This window comes from Polyodon spathula, chromosome 30 (assembly GCF_017654505.1).
Source record: "Polyodon spathula isolate WHYD16114869_AA chromosome 30, ASM1765450v1, whole genome shotgun sequence".
NCBI classification, from domain to species: domain Eukaryota; kingdom Metazoa; phylum Chordata; class Actinopteri; order Acipenseriformes; family Polyodontidae; genus Polyodon; species Polyodon spathula.
In genome coordinates this window covers 1,962,284-1,979,553 of record NC_054563.1, presented here as the reverse complement: position 1 = coordinate 1,979,553, position 17,270 = coordinate 1,962,284, and the positions used below count along the sequence as shown (strand labels likewise).

General features: G+C 43.1%; 1 protein-coding gene across 13 annotated transcripts in view; it reads right to left on the bottom strand.

Moving 5' to 3' along the window:
- The window catches only part of cnksr2a (connector enhancer of kinase suppressor of Ras 2a), a 124,381-nt gene extending 107,455 nt beyond the window's left edge, over nt 1–16,926 (bottom strand). For 5 of the 13 annotated variants that reach the window (XM_041232962.1, XM_041232964.1, XM_041232965.1 and 2 more), the window contains exon 1: nt 16,015–16,884. In XM_041232962.1, the coding sequence (XP_041088896.1) occupies nt 16,015–16,078 (64 nt within the window). In that variant the 5' untranslated portion in view covers nt 16,079–16,884. Of the gene's footprint in view, nt 1–16,014 lie in introns of all 13 variants that reach the window. The other 8 variants (XM_041232973.1, XM_041232967.1, XM_041232968.1 and 5 more) reach the window with 5 other exon arrangements.
- Between the last annotated feature and the right edge of the window lie 344 nt (nt 16,927–17,270).

Sequence of the window (17,270 nt, the reverse complement as noted above, 5' to 3'; positions counted from 1 at the left end):
TTGTCATATAGGATCCTATTTTAAAGTAAGCGCCAAAGGCAATAAAACAATTAAGCTACCGAAACAGCAGGAAGGAGGTGTTTAATTATTGATCCGAGTGGTCTCTTGATGGTTTTATATCATCACAATGCTTTGTTTTCTGAATATTTACCTTTGCTCTTGCAATTTGCATGCGGTGAACATGTTGCAAAAGCAGAAGATGCTGAACCACCCTGAAACACACAGTGTGGACAATTAGCAGGTAAAAGCTCCTTGCACATCTTGGCTAAGCAGCAGCAGCTCTGTGGAATATGAAGAGTCTGACAGCAGATCATAAGCCGGGACTGTTGACTGAGATTCTGCCGTGTGGGAATCTGTCACATGAAGATTACAGAGGCTGAGAAGAGTCTCCAAGAACTCCAGAGTGTTTCTCATGTGCAGCATCTATGAGACACTTAAGCAGTGGGAAGACAAAGCCACTTTGTGTTGGTTTCAGGAGACTAGGTCACTGCATGGCACACCAGGGGAGGCTTGGGGGTCGCCTCAAACTTCCCGGTCTCCTGGAACCAGGTTTCAAGCCACAAGTGTCTTCAAGTTCCCTCAGCTTTACACATGAAATAGGAACTCTGCATCAGAACGGGTTACTGGGATCCATGGATGCGATGGCTTCTCACGCCCCCACCCCTGTGTTGATAGCCTGCCATATCATTATTAAACTGAGAAATGTTATGTAACACACCCTTCATGCTGTACATGCATTCAGAACTGGTGAATGGAATGACCCCTCTCATGTTCTCTGACTTGCTTATGGGAGCTCACATACAATAGAGCTTAAATTTATATTTTGGAAAGCTTATGCATGGCACCACCGTTTCATTTGGAGTGCAACGAAATTTAAAACCTTGCAGCTTATGCATGTAATTATTTCATTTCTTGTTCAGCGTTTCGCATCATTGATTTATTTTCTATGCTAATGTAAAACTGTGGCGGTTTAATGATCAATGCATCATAAATTGACAGCGTAATTGCACCGTTTGCTTGTTCTGCTGCTAATGTCAGACTGTTAATTGCTTTTAAAACATGGTTATTTACAGTTGCCTGCTGGGTAAGTGGCGAATTCTCCTTGTTGTACCGGTGTAATGAACTCCTATTTAAAGCTGTACTGCGCCTTTAAGGTGTTACAGTTGAAAACGTCCCCCCCCCCCTTCCACATGCGTATCCACAACGCTGCACAGAGGAAAGTTCCACAACGCTGCTCACAGAGGACAGATCCACAACGCTGCACACAGAGGACAGATCCACAACGCTGCTCACAGAGGACAGATCCACAACGCTGCACACAGAGGACAGATCCACAACACTGCACACAGAGGACAGATCCACAACGCTGCACACAGAGGACAGATCCACAACGCTGCACACAGAGGACAGATCCACAACACTGCACACAGAGGACAGATCCACAACGCTGCACACAGAGGACAGATCCACAACGCTGCTCACAGAGGACAGATCCACAACACTGCACACAGAGGACAGATCCACAACGCTGCTCACAGTGGACAGATCCACAACGCTGCACACAGAGGACAGATCCACAACGCTGCACACAGAGGACAGATCCACAACACTGCACACAGAGGACAGTGTAGCAGTTGAGCTGTCACTGCAGACTGAGCAAGAGCGAGAGGGGAATAGGGTAGAAATGTAGAAGTGTGAGGGACAGGTGGAGGCAGCTGTATTCAAAAGCCAGTAAAAGGAACCAGGAAAGGGTTATGGGCAAATTAAATCTGTGCTCGAAATAATCCTGGAGATTTCCCATAAATCTGAGCGTCTGGGTTGGTGCCCGGGGGTGGGCCATGTCATGCCCATTTTACACAACCCTCAGTCCGCTGGCTCTCTCTCAATGTCTTGGTATCCCTGAGTAGATAATACATGGGTTGTCTGCAATCTGCCAAGACAGGTCCCCCCTCCCCCTGCTGAAGATGCTCTGTCACCCTGCACCTGATGGGCCACTTTGTGAAACAAAGCTAAAATGATCATCCATGATCACTGCTCAGGGACGGTTCTGTTAAAAGGCAAAAACTAAATTAAACAAGGGCAACATACTGTACATCCATATCAACTCTAAATAACATTTCATCATGCATCTATCACTGCAGAGGTCCTAGGCTGTTGACGAGTAACGCACCACCATCCGCCCACATCAGACACTACACAAGAGAGCTGGGAAACAAACCCCAGCAATCTGGTTTGAATTTCCAGTACCTAGCAGCCTGTTCTTACAAGAACGCCAGGTTTTGCTTATGAAAAACAACATTCCCAGATACCGTTACCTTGCGGCTCTAAATGTTGCATTTCCTGTAACCTCGTGTGCTCTCCTGTGCGCTTTCTCTTATCTCACATGTTGGGAATTGCTTTAGGTCCTGTGTGATGTCCTGATCACACAGCAACAAGGAAATTGCTCTTAGATGTGTTTGCTTGGGATGTGTTCTGTCTTGGCAGTAACATCTAAACAACATGGTACAGTAGATGCAATTCTGCCAGCCAATGCGATGCAACATTTCTTTATTTCCATGTTATAGATGGATGAAAACCAGAGGATAAAGACCATGTACGGAGGGATCATTGACTGGCTTAAAAAACTGGGAACACAAACCACTGGGAATAAAGAACCTTTATATTCCTGTTTGTATAATCGGAAAATGCTTAATCAAGTCCCTGCATATCCGGGAGACACAAGAATAAAGGCTACCTGGATTGGTTTAACAAACATCTGTCTGGAAGTAGATTTCAATAGCACTATGTTAATACTTTGTGTAAATTGCAATTGTCTTTCAATACAATTTTTTATCATTAGCAGAGAGGTGTGAATAATCGATTGGATAATTAATCAATCAGTAGAAAATGTCAAGATTAAAACCCTTAATTTATATGCATGTATTTTAGTGTCCAGTCCTGCAAGTGCCATGCCTTAAATAGACGTGCTTCCTCAAGCACACATTTAAAACAGCCAGCCTGACAAGCTCTATTGAAATTTTTTATCCAGGTTACTTTGTTCTTGCATTTCAAGGTCTCTGACTCAAATCGTGACTCCCAGTTCACACTCCTACTTACAAGAGAATTAAAACTGGAGAACACCACGAGCCACCCACGCCAGCCAGCGACAGCCTTGCGAGCACAGAGTGGAGCGAGAGAGAGAGAAAGAGAGAGATTGAGGAGAGCATGAGAGGGAGAGGGAGGGTGAGAGAGAGAAGGAAGGAGAGAGAGAGACAGAGGTAGAGACAGAGGAGAGCATGTACAAGAGAGAGAGAGAAAGAGACAGAGGTAGAGACAGAGGTAGAAAGACAGAGCGAGATGGAGAGAGAGGAGAGTGTGTGAGAGAGAGAGAGAGAGAGAGGGCTGCTTTCAGAACAAGCAGAGAACAAAGTGCAGGATTTGAAGCCAGGCTGAGGATTAGGATCAGAGGAGTTCAAGGACACCCCACATGCAATGCAGACGGCAGGCAGCGTGCATGTGCGCATGTACAGTACTACTGCTCTAAGAGGCAAAAATCGGTTTCATTTGCATAATTGTCCGCATTGAATGAGTTTGGAAACCGTGTCAGGCAGTAAAGTGTTAGGATTTAAATCCTATTGTCCTAATATTCCCCATACTGTATATTGAGCTCTATTTTAATGATCTCCAAAACAGTGGATAGTCTTAATACGTCAACCTGCATGTTTCCCACTGTACTTTTATTCTATTTGGGGAAAACACCAGCTGATTTACAAAGGATTAATAAAGAGTTAGAGGTTGCCAGTGTCAGGGAATATTGGTTCCTCCTTATTTGAACCAAACTAATTTTTCTTTGCATACAGGGTCTATATCCTTGCATATGTCCAACACCACTTTCCGTATCCCTATCCTGAACCCTAACCCTAAATCTGCCCCACCCAGTCCCCTCTGACCGCTCCAGTCTCACCTACAATAATACACAAGAACAGCCAGCTACATTGCTCACGTTTACCAGCATTATACCTGCGTCATCTACATACAAATAGGACAAATAACAAACATTCATGTAGGAGGAACGAAGGCTCGCTGGTGGGAACAAATATTCAGGTGCAGCGCCGGTAGCTTGTAAGTGGTCTCCCCATAGTATTTGTTGTCCCTATAGTAACTGTGGGGCGTACAAAGGAAGACCTGTGTAGCTCGTGCCCTGCGTGGGGAGGAGGTGTCTGAAAGGTGGTAAAGACATCTGTTTTGATGTGAGGAATGTCCCCAGACAATGAACACTGGAGTTCCAAGGCATGTTTCAAGTGCTTTTCCATTCAAAACTAATGAATTGAGGCAAGCGGCCGAGCAGCCTCTGTTAGTCTACCCGAGCTGGGATGACCTTGCTGCCTTGGCAACACTGTCTCAAAGGACATTTTCTTTCTAGGTAGGACTGACCATCAGCATGCACGTGAAGTCCTGTAGGTTATTAGAGCTTCTTTCAAAGACTCATGAAACACATTTCTGGAGGATCCACATCAATTCATAAGCAGCCCCACCCCAGTGGCTGAAACACAAATCTTTTGATGGAATAGTTAGTAAGCATTACAATATTATGGAAAACCATCAAGAGCTTAATTATGAAGATGTACAGGAAATAAGAAAAAGTATCCCTTTTAGTGCCTCAACTGCTTGGTAGTGGATTTAAAACAGTTGAGCTGTAAACTTTAGAATGACGACAATCTGATACAGAACACATGCAGCTCCGTTAATTAAATGCTTGGAGACTTCTGGTCTGCCCGGCCCTTTCAAATGTCATCCAAGATATGTCAGTAATGTTTCAAGCGCAGCCCAACAGCACATGCAGGATTCCCTGGAATGCCCTGTACAGAAGCACCAAATACTGGGATAAAAATAAGAAACAAAAAAGCTTTGGAAGGAGCACATGTTGAAGCAGACGTGTATGGCGTTCCAGTGAAACCAGCAATCAAAATGCAGGTTGCACTTAACCTAGTATGATGCAAGAGATTTTTTGAAAGAAACAGAACTCATGTTTGGAATGTATGTGCTTCTTTCAAAACTGCACACGTTTTAAAGAATTATTTGCCCAGGACTGTAAAATGGGCTCCAATCTCTCCAAGACAGGTACTGTATTTAGTTTATAATCTAGATCCTTTTTTTTCAGGTTTTAGATCCAGCAAATTTTCAGTGTTTATTTACATTTTTTTCATCAATGCAAATAATTATTCTACCACTTTTCCAGGTAAATATTAAGTATAACATTGGGGAGGTTTCGTATAAACTGGAAAGTTTTCTAATGTAATAATTCCCAAGCCTCTACTCTGCTCTCGTGGGATCCTGTGCTGGTCGATATGTTGTTGTGAACACACACTATGCAAGCACAGCATTGCAAAGATGTGCATCCCCTTCAGTCACATAAACAGTCTGCAAGAGCCACCTGCTTCCCCAAATAATGAGTGTGCATCCCAACCTGGGCAGCCAGGACAATGCCAGCCCACACAGCTTCAGTCCAGGCTTGATCGGATCAGAGCGAAGGATCACTCTCCTAGGAGATCAGAACAATAATCCTCAGAGGGAATTCAGCTTCTTACCCAAACCCCTCATCCATGGCTGGACTGAGATCCACACAAGCTAAGACTTGAAGGATCGTGCTGCATGAAATGTGTATTCGGACGAGCTCTACACAGGTGAGGGGCTCTGATGTTTTTGCATGAATGGCTTTTTGGATTTTTGTTTCTGCAGCGTTACAGAGAGCGAGTCGATTTCAACCTGCTTTCCATCTATGTATTGAGACTTACACCCCTGTGCTACAATTTAGTTGGTTGCATTCATCTAAGACGCAGTCACTTTTGGATTACGATCAGGCTAATTTCTTTTTCCAAATGAAACGAGTGAAGTGACAGCTGCTTGGATTTGTGATGATCGCTGCTTTTCTTACTCTGTGGAGAACAGTGATCCACGCAAAACAAGCAGCTGTTTCTTCACTTGTTTCACTTGAAATGGTAAATCAGCCCAATCAACAGCACTGACCCTCACCTGTGGAGAGCTTATCCCAATAATAAATAATAAATTTCACGCAGCACTATTGACACAAAATGTGTCTGTGTTCCTTTACCCTTACTATTTAAAAAATAACTGCATGTGTGGCCTGTTAAAGTCATCAATTAAATAAGACAATCATTCATTTGCCTATTTTGACAATTCTTCCAAGATTTTCAGTTGCAATGGTTTGATTTCATATGCACAACAAATCAAAACTACAGAAGCAATGGGGTGTTCCAATTCATTTGCACACTGCTATACTATACAGAAGTAGAAGCGTGGAACTTGCCATGGCAACCCCAGGAATGTTCAGCCTCGTTACTGTACAGGAGCACGCATTCCGATGCCAACTTGCGCTCGTGTGGATAAACCACAGGACTGCAAGCACTTTCATTTGTGACTAGAATAATTGAGCTGGCAGAGCCTGTATTAAAAACCATCAGATAGGAAAATAAACCAATTGGAAATGCTGAGGGAAAGCAAAACACAGAGCTGGAGCAGAAACTGCCATTGCATTGAGTTTGTTTGAGAGGGTGCCAGAAACTGTATTTTGTTTTTAGTTTAGTTGAAATGTCTTACTATGCTTCACATTCTCAACAGACAGTAATACGATCTGTAGTGGGATTATGAGCGGCAAAAATTGAGGCAGAAGAGCAGTTTAATTACACAGTATTCCATCAGTATCAGTAATCTCAATTCATGATAATCAGGCATTACTTGAGTCATTTTAGATGCATACATGTACTAAAACTCACCCCTAGCTAGTTTGAGGTTACAGACTTCAAATACCGCTAGTAAGGGGCTGTCCCTGACTTTACTGGTCTTACGCCACCATCAGCAAACAGTGCAGCAGCGACCAAAGAATGTCTTAAGATGGGCAAGTACTGTAGAGCCATTGATTAGTCAGAGTTGACTCATTCTCTACACTACACTGAGCAGCGTTGTTGGTAGTGCGCTAGCTGATCGCCTATGCAAAGAACACAAGGCATCCTCTACAACAGAAGGTTCAGCCACCCACATACCAACACAACGGCTCACAGGAGGAGGAGAGAGCAGGGCTGTCACACACACTTCAGTGAAACAAGATGAGGGATACAATGGCATGGCCCACACAGTAAAGCGTTTGAATACGGACAATGGTGACATTAAAACAGCACGCTTCACAGCTGCTCTAATCATGCTAGGCAACCGGGTTATTGCAAGGTCAGAGGATACAAAGAGACTCACTAGAAACCTGCAAATAAGAGCCTTGCTTTTAAATGTACCTGAAGGCAGTGGAAACACTAACTGCTAACCTAATTTGCTTTTCGATTTTTTTTTTTTAACCTGGAATAAAAAGCGACTTTTGCAGCTTGCACATTCATACAGAACCAAACCTAGGCTTCTCGAATGCCAAAGAGCTTACACAAACTGTTTTTACATTTGAATGTAAAGAAATTGGGACCGATACAGATTTATCAAGTACAATGCCGTAGATAAAAGAAAAGAAAAAATGAAAACTACCTCCTGTGCTGTTGGTCACAAGATCAGATTACAGCTTTACCATTGGAGTAGAATTGACCTGGAGCACAGGAAGCGATTACAGGAGGCACCAGGTACCAACAGCAGCAACTGTTAGCCTACAGCATAGCATCATATTAGAAATATCTCCACTATCTGAATTACAGCATAAAAAACAAGCAAAGAACAAAAAGACTCCTCCATACTGCTCTACATTCTGATACTGGACACAACTTGTGCTAAAAAATGTCCTTAAAGATTCATCACAATTGTACAGATGGTTCTCTGGAGATATATATATATATATAACTGAAACACTACAATACGTACTGTCCCATGAGCAGGGATTTTACAGGGACTCAAAGCCACGGTTACCTACTGTAGCACAAGTTTAATTAGTTCAGGCTTTTTAATGATATTCATCTTCACAGACTGCCTGTTGGGTGCCTTTTATTGATGACTGCTGCTTTCCTGCAGAGAATGAAGCTGTTCCTTAGGGAAAGTGGACTGGTACTGACCTTTCTATAGATCCTGTCAGTCACAGCATGGCACGCGTACATTATAACATCTTCCTTTTAAAGATGTGGAGCCTTTTTACCTAGTATTGTGATCTGCAGGGTATTTGGCTTATTTACGGTAACTGAAAAATAAACAATTGCTAAGTCAACGTTTCATCATGCATTATAACTGATGAATCAATAAATTAAAAAGTGTATCAGTAATGAGCATGTAATTTATTATTATTATTTGTTTTTTTAGAAGACGTCTTTATCCAAGACGACATACAGAGACTAGTGTGTGTGAACTATGCATCAGCTGCAGAGTCACTTACAACAACATCTCACCTAAAAGACGGGGCACGAGGAGGTTCAGGGACTTGATCAGGGTCACATTGTGAGTGAGCCGGGATTTGAACCTGGGGACCTCGTGGTTACAAACCCTTTTCTTTGCCCATCGGAGCACACAGCCTGCTGGAGAGCATTGTGTGATTCTCTGCTTTAAGGATTCTGAGCCCTGGCTCTTGCACTGTGGTTTAGACGCTTGCTTGCGACGTGAGGGGGTCAGCGGATCACGCCTAGCCTGCACCCTGTGACATGTGCAACAAGGCCTCATCACTACAATGCAAAAGCCCAATATCCCATATATCTCACTGCCAAATTATAAAAAGAAAAACATAGAGGCAGTATATATAAAGCACTCCTGGGTGACACTCAGCTAGGAGCTGAACCATGGGACATAGGCAGATCAGAATTTGAGGAAATGAAATATTTGCGTTAAAAAAAGGAACTCCTGAAGGTATTGCAAAGGCTAGCACTCCTGCAATTCAAACCAACCCTATGCATTTAAATTCCTCAAAGGCTATCATTTCAGCCATTTGTCCTTCTCAGAAAGCAGTTTTAAAAGGGCCAGCATTACAGAAGTTATTTTCTACAGCGTGTTCAGAATATAATGGCAAGCTTCTTGGCACAGCCTGGCAGCAACTGCACTGTTCAGAAACATGTTTCTGTTCTATGCTGTGAAACTCTACACCACAGAAAGCATATCAGCTGGCTGGTTTTTCTGCTTATGTACAGTAGAGAATGCAAGAGTCACACCAGCTGGGCATTTACGTGTGTGTGGGGAGAGTTAACAAAAACAAAGCATCCCCCGTGGCAAGGAAGGAAAGTGGCAGTGTATTACTTCGTCACTGTGTGGTGTCAGGGTCAGGGGGCAGTACCACACTGTGCATTAGACATAAAGTCCCAGGAACTCATTCATCATTTAGGACTGTTTCTGGCACATTCCTCATCACCATCGTCTATTTAAAAACAATGTATTTGCATGGGTGCAAATTAGGTCTGAAATGCTAGTGGTTAAGATAAGCCGCTGTCAAGCTAGTAAAGCCAAAACGTGCATCTTAAGCTTGGGTAACACAAAGCCACTTTGTGGCTTGGAACTTGGTTTCAGGAGACTAGGTTTCAAGTGACTGCATGGCACACCAGGAAAGATTGGGGTTTGATAGAGCAGTTGCCTCAAACTAGGTCTCCTGCTGTTATTTTCTAGGTTATTAGGTCTAGATACAGTGGTGGGTGTGATCTTGGCTTCAATGCATCCAATGGAAGTGTTTCCAGAGCTACTCTCAATGCAAAGAGGCTCCCGTAGTCCACTCTTCATCTCAACCAACATCTACGAAGGTGGAGACAGGGCCCCCCGTACACAATGAAAACATATTAGACAGCTTACTGCTTGCTTATCTGGCTCACAGACTGGTTAAAAAAATAGTCCAGACATGTAAAACTGCCACTGAGCAATGTACAGTAAACCGATGTACACAACAACAATACAGTGCTACGCACAGAAACTGAACACCACAAGAACTCATTAAGCTGACAAAGTTGCTCGGGGTACTGAATCCACACTTGCTGTGGCTCATCTAGCTGGGGTAGAGTGTTGGCTGTTGGTACCAGCACATAAAGAAGCAATGGGGAACACAGTGATGCATTCAAACAGCCCATGCAACACTTAAACTGGTGTTGACATCACTGAGTAATAAGAGGCTGATTTAATGAGCCGAGACCTGAAACGCTGGGCTTTATACCTGTTCAAAGCTAATTAGCCATGCGTTACACTAATGGTCTTCAATAGCACCCCCTATGCCACAGTTTGTGAATATACCCCAAGTCATTTTTTGCCCACTGTATGTTTTTTTGTGTTTTTTTTTTCCTTGTACTAAAAGCAATAGTGCTGTGTGTGAGTCATTGTGTTCTCCATGCCAGTACCAATATTCAGCACAGCTAGATAAGCCACAGCACATGTGGATATAATCCTTCACACCAGTCCCCTTTTTAAAAGTGTAAAAACTCAACCGAGTGCAGCTAGCAAAATAAGCATTCATCCTAGACAACGACTCCTAATGTGGAACAGACAGCTCGTATTCACGAAGCACTCCAGTACTACAGCGAAATTCAGCCCTAAAGGGGAATTGAATTTCTGATAAGCACAGCTGAGCTCATCACATTAAAACACTAGAAATGCACTCCAGTTTAAAAAGAAATAGATACAGAAATCTCAGCCCCCGACTGCTGACTCAGCACCTGCAGTAAATCTTCATTCTATCCTCGGCTTCACAGAGGGAACCATTTCTGTAAAAATCCCCATTAAGTTCACTTATGTGGAAGATTAGAGAAAGCGCGGATGCTTTGAGAAATCATTACTCCATACACGCCTGGAGACAAGCATGTTGTTAAATACACCGCTGTTGGGTCCTCAGGCTCATGAACTGTGCTGCATGAATATTAAAACAAGCTGACCAGCTACTATGCAGACTGCAGCAGCAGCCAGGTAAACTAACCTTCCTGCTTCTAACTGGAATGACCCCAAATATCTCGGTCACTCCCACAGCTACAGGACTGGTGCAGGGATGGAAACAAGACTCCCATTGCATAGCAGTCTGATTCATTCCCACTTTTACTATGAGTTTCATAAGATACACCTGAGCTTGTTACCTATGCACTGGGGCTATTCAAGCTCCTATTAAAACCTGGAACGGGTGAATAAGCTATGCAAACGGAGTCTTCCCTTACCTGCCTGTGTGGTGTTATCTTATTAGACTTGACTGAAGCCGACCTGACTGGGCTTTAGTGGATGTCAGATTATGTGCAGCCTGCAGGGTCCTGTTAACAAAGCTATTGAAAGATTTTGAAAAATAAATAGAAAGGTCGCTGAAACAGTACTTTTGATATAGGAGAGTGATATCAAACTGAATTGTAACAAAAAATAAAATCAATAAATGATGAGGCCCAATTGCTTTTACATTGTCTTTGGAAATAGCAAATGCTTTTTGCAGAGATCACAGATTCTGAGTGACAGTATAAAGACTGTGCAGTAGCAGTTTTTTGTAGAGATCACAGATTCTGAGTGACAGTATAAAGACTGTGCAGTAGCAGTTTTTTGCAGAGATCACAGATTCTGAGTGACAGTATAAAGACTGTGCAGTAGCAGTTTTTTGTAGAGATCACAGATTCTGAGTGACAGTATAAAGACTGTGCAGTAGCAGTTTTTTGCAGAGATCACAGATTCCGAGTGACAGTATAAAGACTGTGCAGTAGCAGTTTTTTGCAGAGATCACAGATTCCGAGTGACAGTATAAAGACTGTGCAGTAGCAGTTTTTTGCAGAGATCACAGATTCCGAGTGACAGTATAAAGACTGTGCAGTAGCAGTTTTTTGCAGAGATCACAGATTCCGAGTGACAGTATAAAGACTGTGCAGTAGCAGTTTTTTGCAGAGATCACAGATTCCGAGTGACAGTATAAAGACTGTGCAGTAGCAGTTTTTTGCAGAGATCACAGATTCCGAGTGACAGTATAAAGACTGTGCAGTAGCAGTTTTTTGCAGAGATCACAGATTCCGAGTGACAGTATAAAGACTGTGCAGTAGCAGTTTTTTGCAGAGATCACAGATTCTGAGTGACAGTATAAAGACTGTGCAGTAGCAGTTTTTTGCAGTGATCACAGATTCTGAGTGACAGTATAAAGACTGTGCAGTAGCAGTTTTTTTGCAGAGATCACAGATTCTGAGTGACAGTATAAAGACTGTGCAGTAGCAGTTTTCACTTCTGGGAGAAACCAAAGCCTCCCACCACTGGGAATCTTCCCGTATAGGCTCCTGGCAAAGGGATAAGGCCCTTTGAAAACAGTGTCCTCTACTGCCCCACAGGAAAAAAAACCCTCAGTAACAGCCTTACAGTTAATAGTCCCCCAAGCCTTTAAAGTCAATTAACGTAATCTCTTTCACTGCACCCCTCATCATTACACATTGGTAAAATACACAGTTACAGTATCTGACCAGCAGGTGGTGTCTTGCTACAAGTAAAAGTCCTATTAAAATATAAACAAGAACAGGTGGCTAACTCGAAGCTATCTAATGACGAAGGCACAAAGACTCCCTTGTTTGTTTTGCATCCCTCTTCTACCAGCCGCTGCCTGAACTACATATCAGTACAGAAAGACATTGAGACAGCAGACGCCAGCGAACTCAGCGAATCTGAAACATAGGGTGATGCTATTCCTATCACTGCCGTGTATGTGTCACCTGCAAATCATTCCTGGCTGTTTGATCTCTCTTCTCTTTGCAACTCAATCGCTCCACTTTCTCCAAAAGGGTTATTGCTATGTGCCAGGCAGCAGCCTTTAGCGTTTCAGTTTTTCTTTTTCTAGTTTTTCCACAGAGTCTAACTTAGCCGCCTCCTTTTGCCAACATACGTAACATGAAAACCTACTATACACAATAGCATGTCACTCAAGTGTGCAATTCACACTAGAAAGACTGCAACATTCAACAAAATATTTAAAACATCAGATTACTAGAAGAAAAAAAACTCTGAACTGTCTAGACTCAATTCTGCTAAAAGAAAAGAAACAGACCAGCCAAAACACACAATAAAAGAGATTATTTAAATAAAGACATAAAGAAATCCCTACGCAGGCCGCACGGCTGACTGCTTGCCTTGTACAGAGGCATATAGATGGCTCTGAGTGAAAGAAACGCTGCATTAAAAGAACATCTGCCACTTGTTCACTAAAAAGAACTCTTACCATTAATCACAAAGTTAAAGCCATATAAAAACATGCTTTTCATATGACCACAATGAAGAAGCAACGGAGAGAGGCTTGTTCTAAATCAGTTAACAGCTGGGTCGCATGTTACTGAGATGGCAACAGGCCACTCAAACACTCAAGCATAAACAACGTAATTGAAAATTGTTGCGAGTGTGTCTCTACCTGCAATGACTGAATGCTTGTCTTCAACAGGCTACTGCACCCCCTCCAGTAGGGCTTTCTGCCCTCGCTCCCTGGCCTCGAAAAGCAATTTCCTGCCTCAACATTTCAAACAAATTACAATTCAGGAGCAAAGCTTCCGCTGCTTCTCCCAGTTCAAATGCTGCTCGAGTCTTGTCTGGTCACAGCAAGGAAATGTGTCTTAAATACATAGACTGACATACATTAAGCAGTTAAGTCAATAGGGTTTGGTGGCAGTTTACCCTTTCCATGCCATTGCCAAGCTTACACACATACTTAACATCCACCCAGTATACCCGCCACAGCATTGCCAACAAGGGCCTCTCTTTCACCACTCTTCCTAGTTACTGCACACAAAGGACAGGGAATTTTGGAAGGGACTAAACAAGGGAATTTTGACTACAATTGCCAGACAAAAACAAAATATTTTGCCTTTAATGTCGCTGCCATAGGGGGTACTTGCAGAAATGAATTCAGGGATGGAAATCAGACTCCTATTGCATAGCAGTTTAACCCATTCCAGGTTTTATGGCAAGCTTGATTAGCCACAGTGTATAGGTATTGTAACAAGCTCAGGTGTGTCTTATTAAACTCTTAGTAAAACCAGGAATGGATCAGACTGCTATGCAATGGGAGTCTTGTTTCCATTCCTGATTTTGTCTATAGATCCATCATTAAACAAGTTTGGTGGTTAGTACAGTGTGCTGTTTAAGTTACTCCCATAACCCTTCATGCAGGTCTGCTTACATTTCTGTTCTGAAGGCGCGTGTATGAATGAGCACACCTTTACATAATCCCTGCAGCCCACAATACAAATGCCAGTGCTGCATACTGTACACTCGCCATGTTAAAGTCTCCAGTGCTGCATACTGTACACTCGCCATGTTAAAGTCTCCAGTGCTGCATACTGTACACATGCCATGATAAAGTCTCCAGTCTTACATACTGTACACATGCCATGATAAAGTCTCCAGTCTTACATACTGTACACATGCCATGATAAAGTCTCCAGTGCTGCATACTGTACACACGCCATGATAAAGCATCGCTGCAGTGCTGAATGAAGGGTCATGCTCGGGCATCTCTTCTGTGTCATGCAGTAGCCTGTTACATTTATAAAGACACTGTCGAGCTCTTAATGATAACGGTACTCATTGCAATCACACATCTCCACCAATATGTACGACAAGGGCCTATTCCAGTGTTGCTCCAACATGAAGTATAACTATAAGCAGGAAGAGAATCCAGAAGAATTGAATTGAACCAATGCTGCTTGTTCAGAGAGAATTCTGTGGTGCACAGAGCTCAGCCATGGAAACGCTAATTAAACAAAATGTTCTTGTGCCAGTGTGTGTGAGTGTACATCAGTGTCAGTGTGTGACTGTGTCAGTGTGCGTGTGAATTTGTGTGGTGTGTGTGTCAGTTTGTGTGTGTGTATCAGTGTGTGTGTCAGTGTGTGTGCGTGTGTCTGTGAGCGTGTCAGTGTGTGTGCGTGTGTCTGTGAGCATGTCAGTGTGTGTGCGTGTGTCTGTGAGCGTGTGTGTGTGTGCGTGTGTCTGTGTGCATCAATGTCAGTGTGTGTGCGTGTGTCTGTGAGCGTGTCAGTGTGTGTGCGTGTGTCTGTGTCTGTGTGCGTGTCGTGTGTGTGTCTGTGTGTGTGTGTGTCTGTGTGTGTGTGTGTGTGTGTGTGTGTGTGTGTGTGTGTGTGTGTGTGTGTGTGTCTCCGCAGTTGTCAAACAGCACCCCAGTCCACCCACAGCTTCATCTTTCGCTCACTCAAATGTTTTTTTTTTCCCGACGCACAGCCAATAATGCCACAATATAGATGGAGAGAGGGCACAGAGCGGGGAAAACGCTGGCTCCCTGAAGCGAGAGCGCAGACACGAACAACGAATATTTTAGTTATGAACCGTTATTAATAATAATAATAATAATAATAATAATAATAATAATAATAATAATAATAATAATAAATAACTTGTTCCCCCCGCTCCCTACTTAGCTGCTTCTATCGTCATTTCAATTCATTTGCACAGCATTCAACTGAATTCTCGTAAATGTACGCTTCTGTTTAAACGCTGACATTCGGGTCTATTTGTGCACAAAGGGAAGAAAATAGCGTTGTAATAAATAAATCAAATCAATGTATAGCAATGCACACGCAGTACTTGTTATTTCTCATATTTCATCTTTTTATCGAGCATTTTAAAATACACACATGCAGCCCAAGCTGCCCTGCTTGTTATCTGTTTGCAGTCTTTGACCCTCCTGCATCAATACGATACCTGCTCGAACTACTCGAACATTCGACTCGAATTCAAACAGCCTGCTTTAGACCGTTTCATTTTTCATTGCTAATACCATGTTATCCCAGCGGCAGGTGACCGATTCAATGCCATTCTTAACAACAGAATGTCACAGCGCGGGCGATGGCCAGTCAGCTGGATGTTAACAAGCGGCTGCATCACACTTCTGAAAGCAAACCCTTAAAGCATTTTGAAATACGTTGTTGCAAAATATCAAATGCGACTGTGTGCAAGCGAGCTGCATCATCACCATTATCTGAGACTGGATTCTACAATGCGTTTCCTGCTCCGAGAGTCAAGCTGCTGCTGCGTAAACAAAAGAAACTTGAAACAATTGTTGCATTGTGTGCGTTTGTGTTTGTTTGTATTATGTTTTCTATTATTATTATTTTAAGAAAAGCGGTAACGTACCTTTCATCCAGTCCACCACCTGGCTCGGGGTCCATTTGCTAACAGGTTCCATGATCAAAGCCATGGGGAAAGTTTTCACAGTTTTTACACGAGAACAGGGGCAGGTACCCAGCCCCACTTTTTTCCCAATCCCTATCTTCTGTTTCTTAATTGCTGCCACAGTACAGTAATCTTGCTCCCGGAATTGATTTCTCTTTTAACGTGCCTGAATATTCCAAGCTGTGCGTGCGGCGTGCGTTATCACCGCCGGCAGATTGGACGAGGTTCTGTCAGTTTGGAGAGCATGGCTGTGGTTCTGTTCAGTGTCGGCTCTCTCCGGCGTCCTCCGCTGGAATTTAACGCATCATTTTGCAGCCGCTTCCCAGTGCGCTTGGATAGTTCTTTTATACTATATTCATTCAAGTCAGTGCGCTTTCTTTCGTTGTTTTTTTTCTTCTTTTCTTTATTTAACCCCTCCAGCTCCTGCTCCCACTCCTTCTTTTCCCTCTCCCTCCTGCCTCTCAATTAGCAACAGGATTACAAGGATGTGAGTTGCCGTTTTTAGCCCTGTTTGTGACCGCTACCGTGTCTGTTAGAGTCTGCTCTGCACATTGACATTCTTCACTCAAGACTGCCTACCGCCTGTTCGTTCTCTCTCTCTCTCTCTCTTTCTCTCTTTCCAGTCTCATTCAAACTGCTTCCCCCGTTCTTCAGTCCATCAGTACAACACAACCTAGCGGATATGACGGGTCTTGCAGTGTAGGCGGCTGAAAAAGAACGCATGTTTTGCAGTTCTTTAAATAAAAATAAAATAATATCAAAAACGCAAAGCTCAATTTTTAAATCAGATGTGCCAGACCTTAATCAAGCGTGGTGATGACTGTTGGAATAGTGCAGGTAAAGATGGTGCTAGTTCTTATCCTCTCCTGGACACACATCATTCATCAGGGATGGGAATAAAAGCCAGACTATTGCATAGCACAGTCTCGCCCATTCCAGGTTTTAATACAAGCTTGATTAACCAGTGTGTGTGTGTTTGTGTGATTAAACTCATAGTAAAACCAGGACTGGCTCCACTGCTGTGCAGGGGGAGTCTTATTCCCATCCATGTTCATGCATGCTACAACTTGTCAGTTTAAAGCTGTAGTCAGTCTTTAGCCATTCAAATCCAAAACTAAAACAAAAGTACCACAAATACCACACTGCTTATCTCATTCTCGCATGGAGCCCCGGCACCTTTGCTAATCTTCTGAAGGCGCTACTACAAGTGTAGCGGT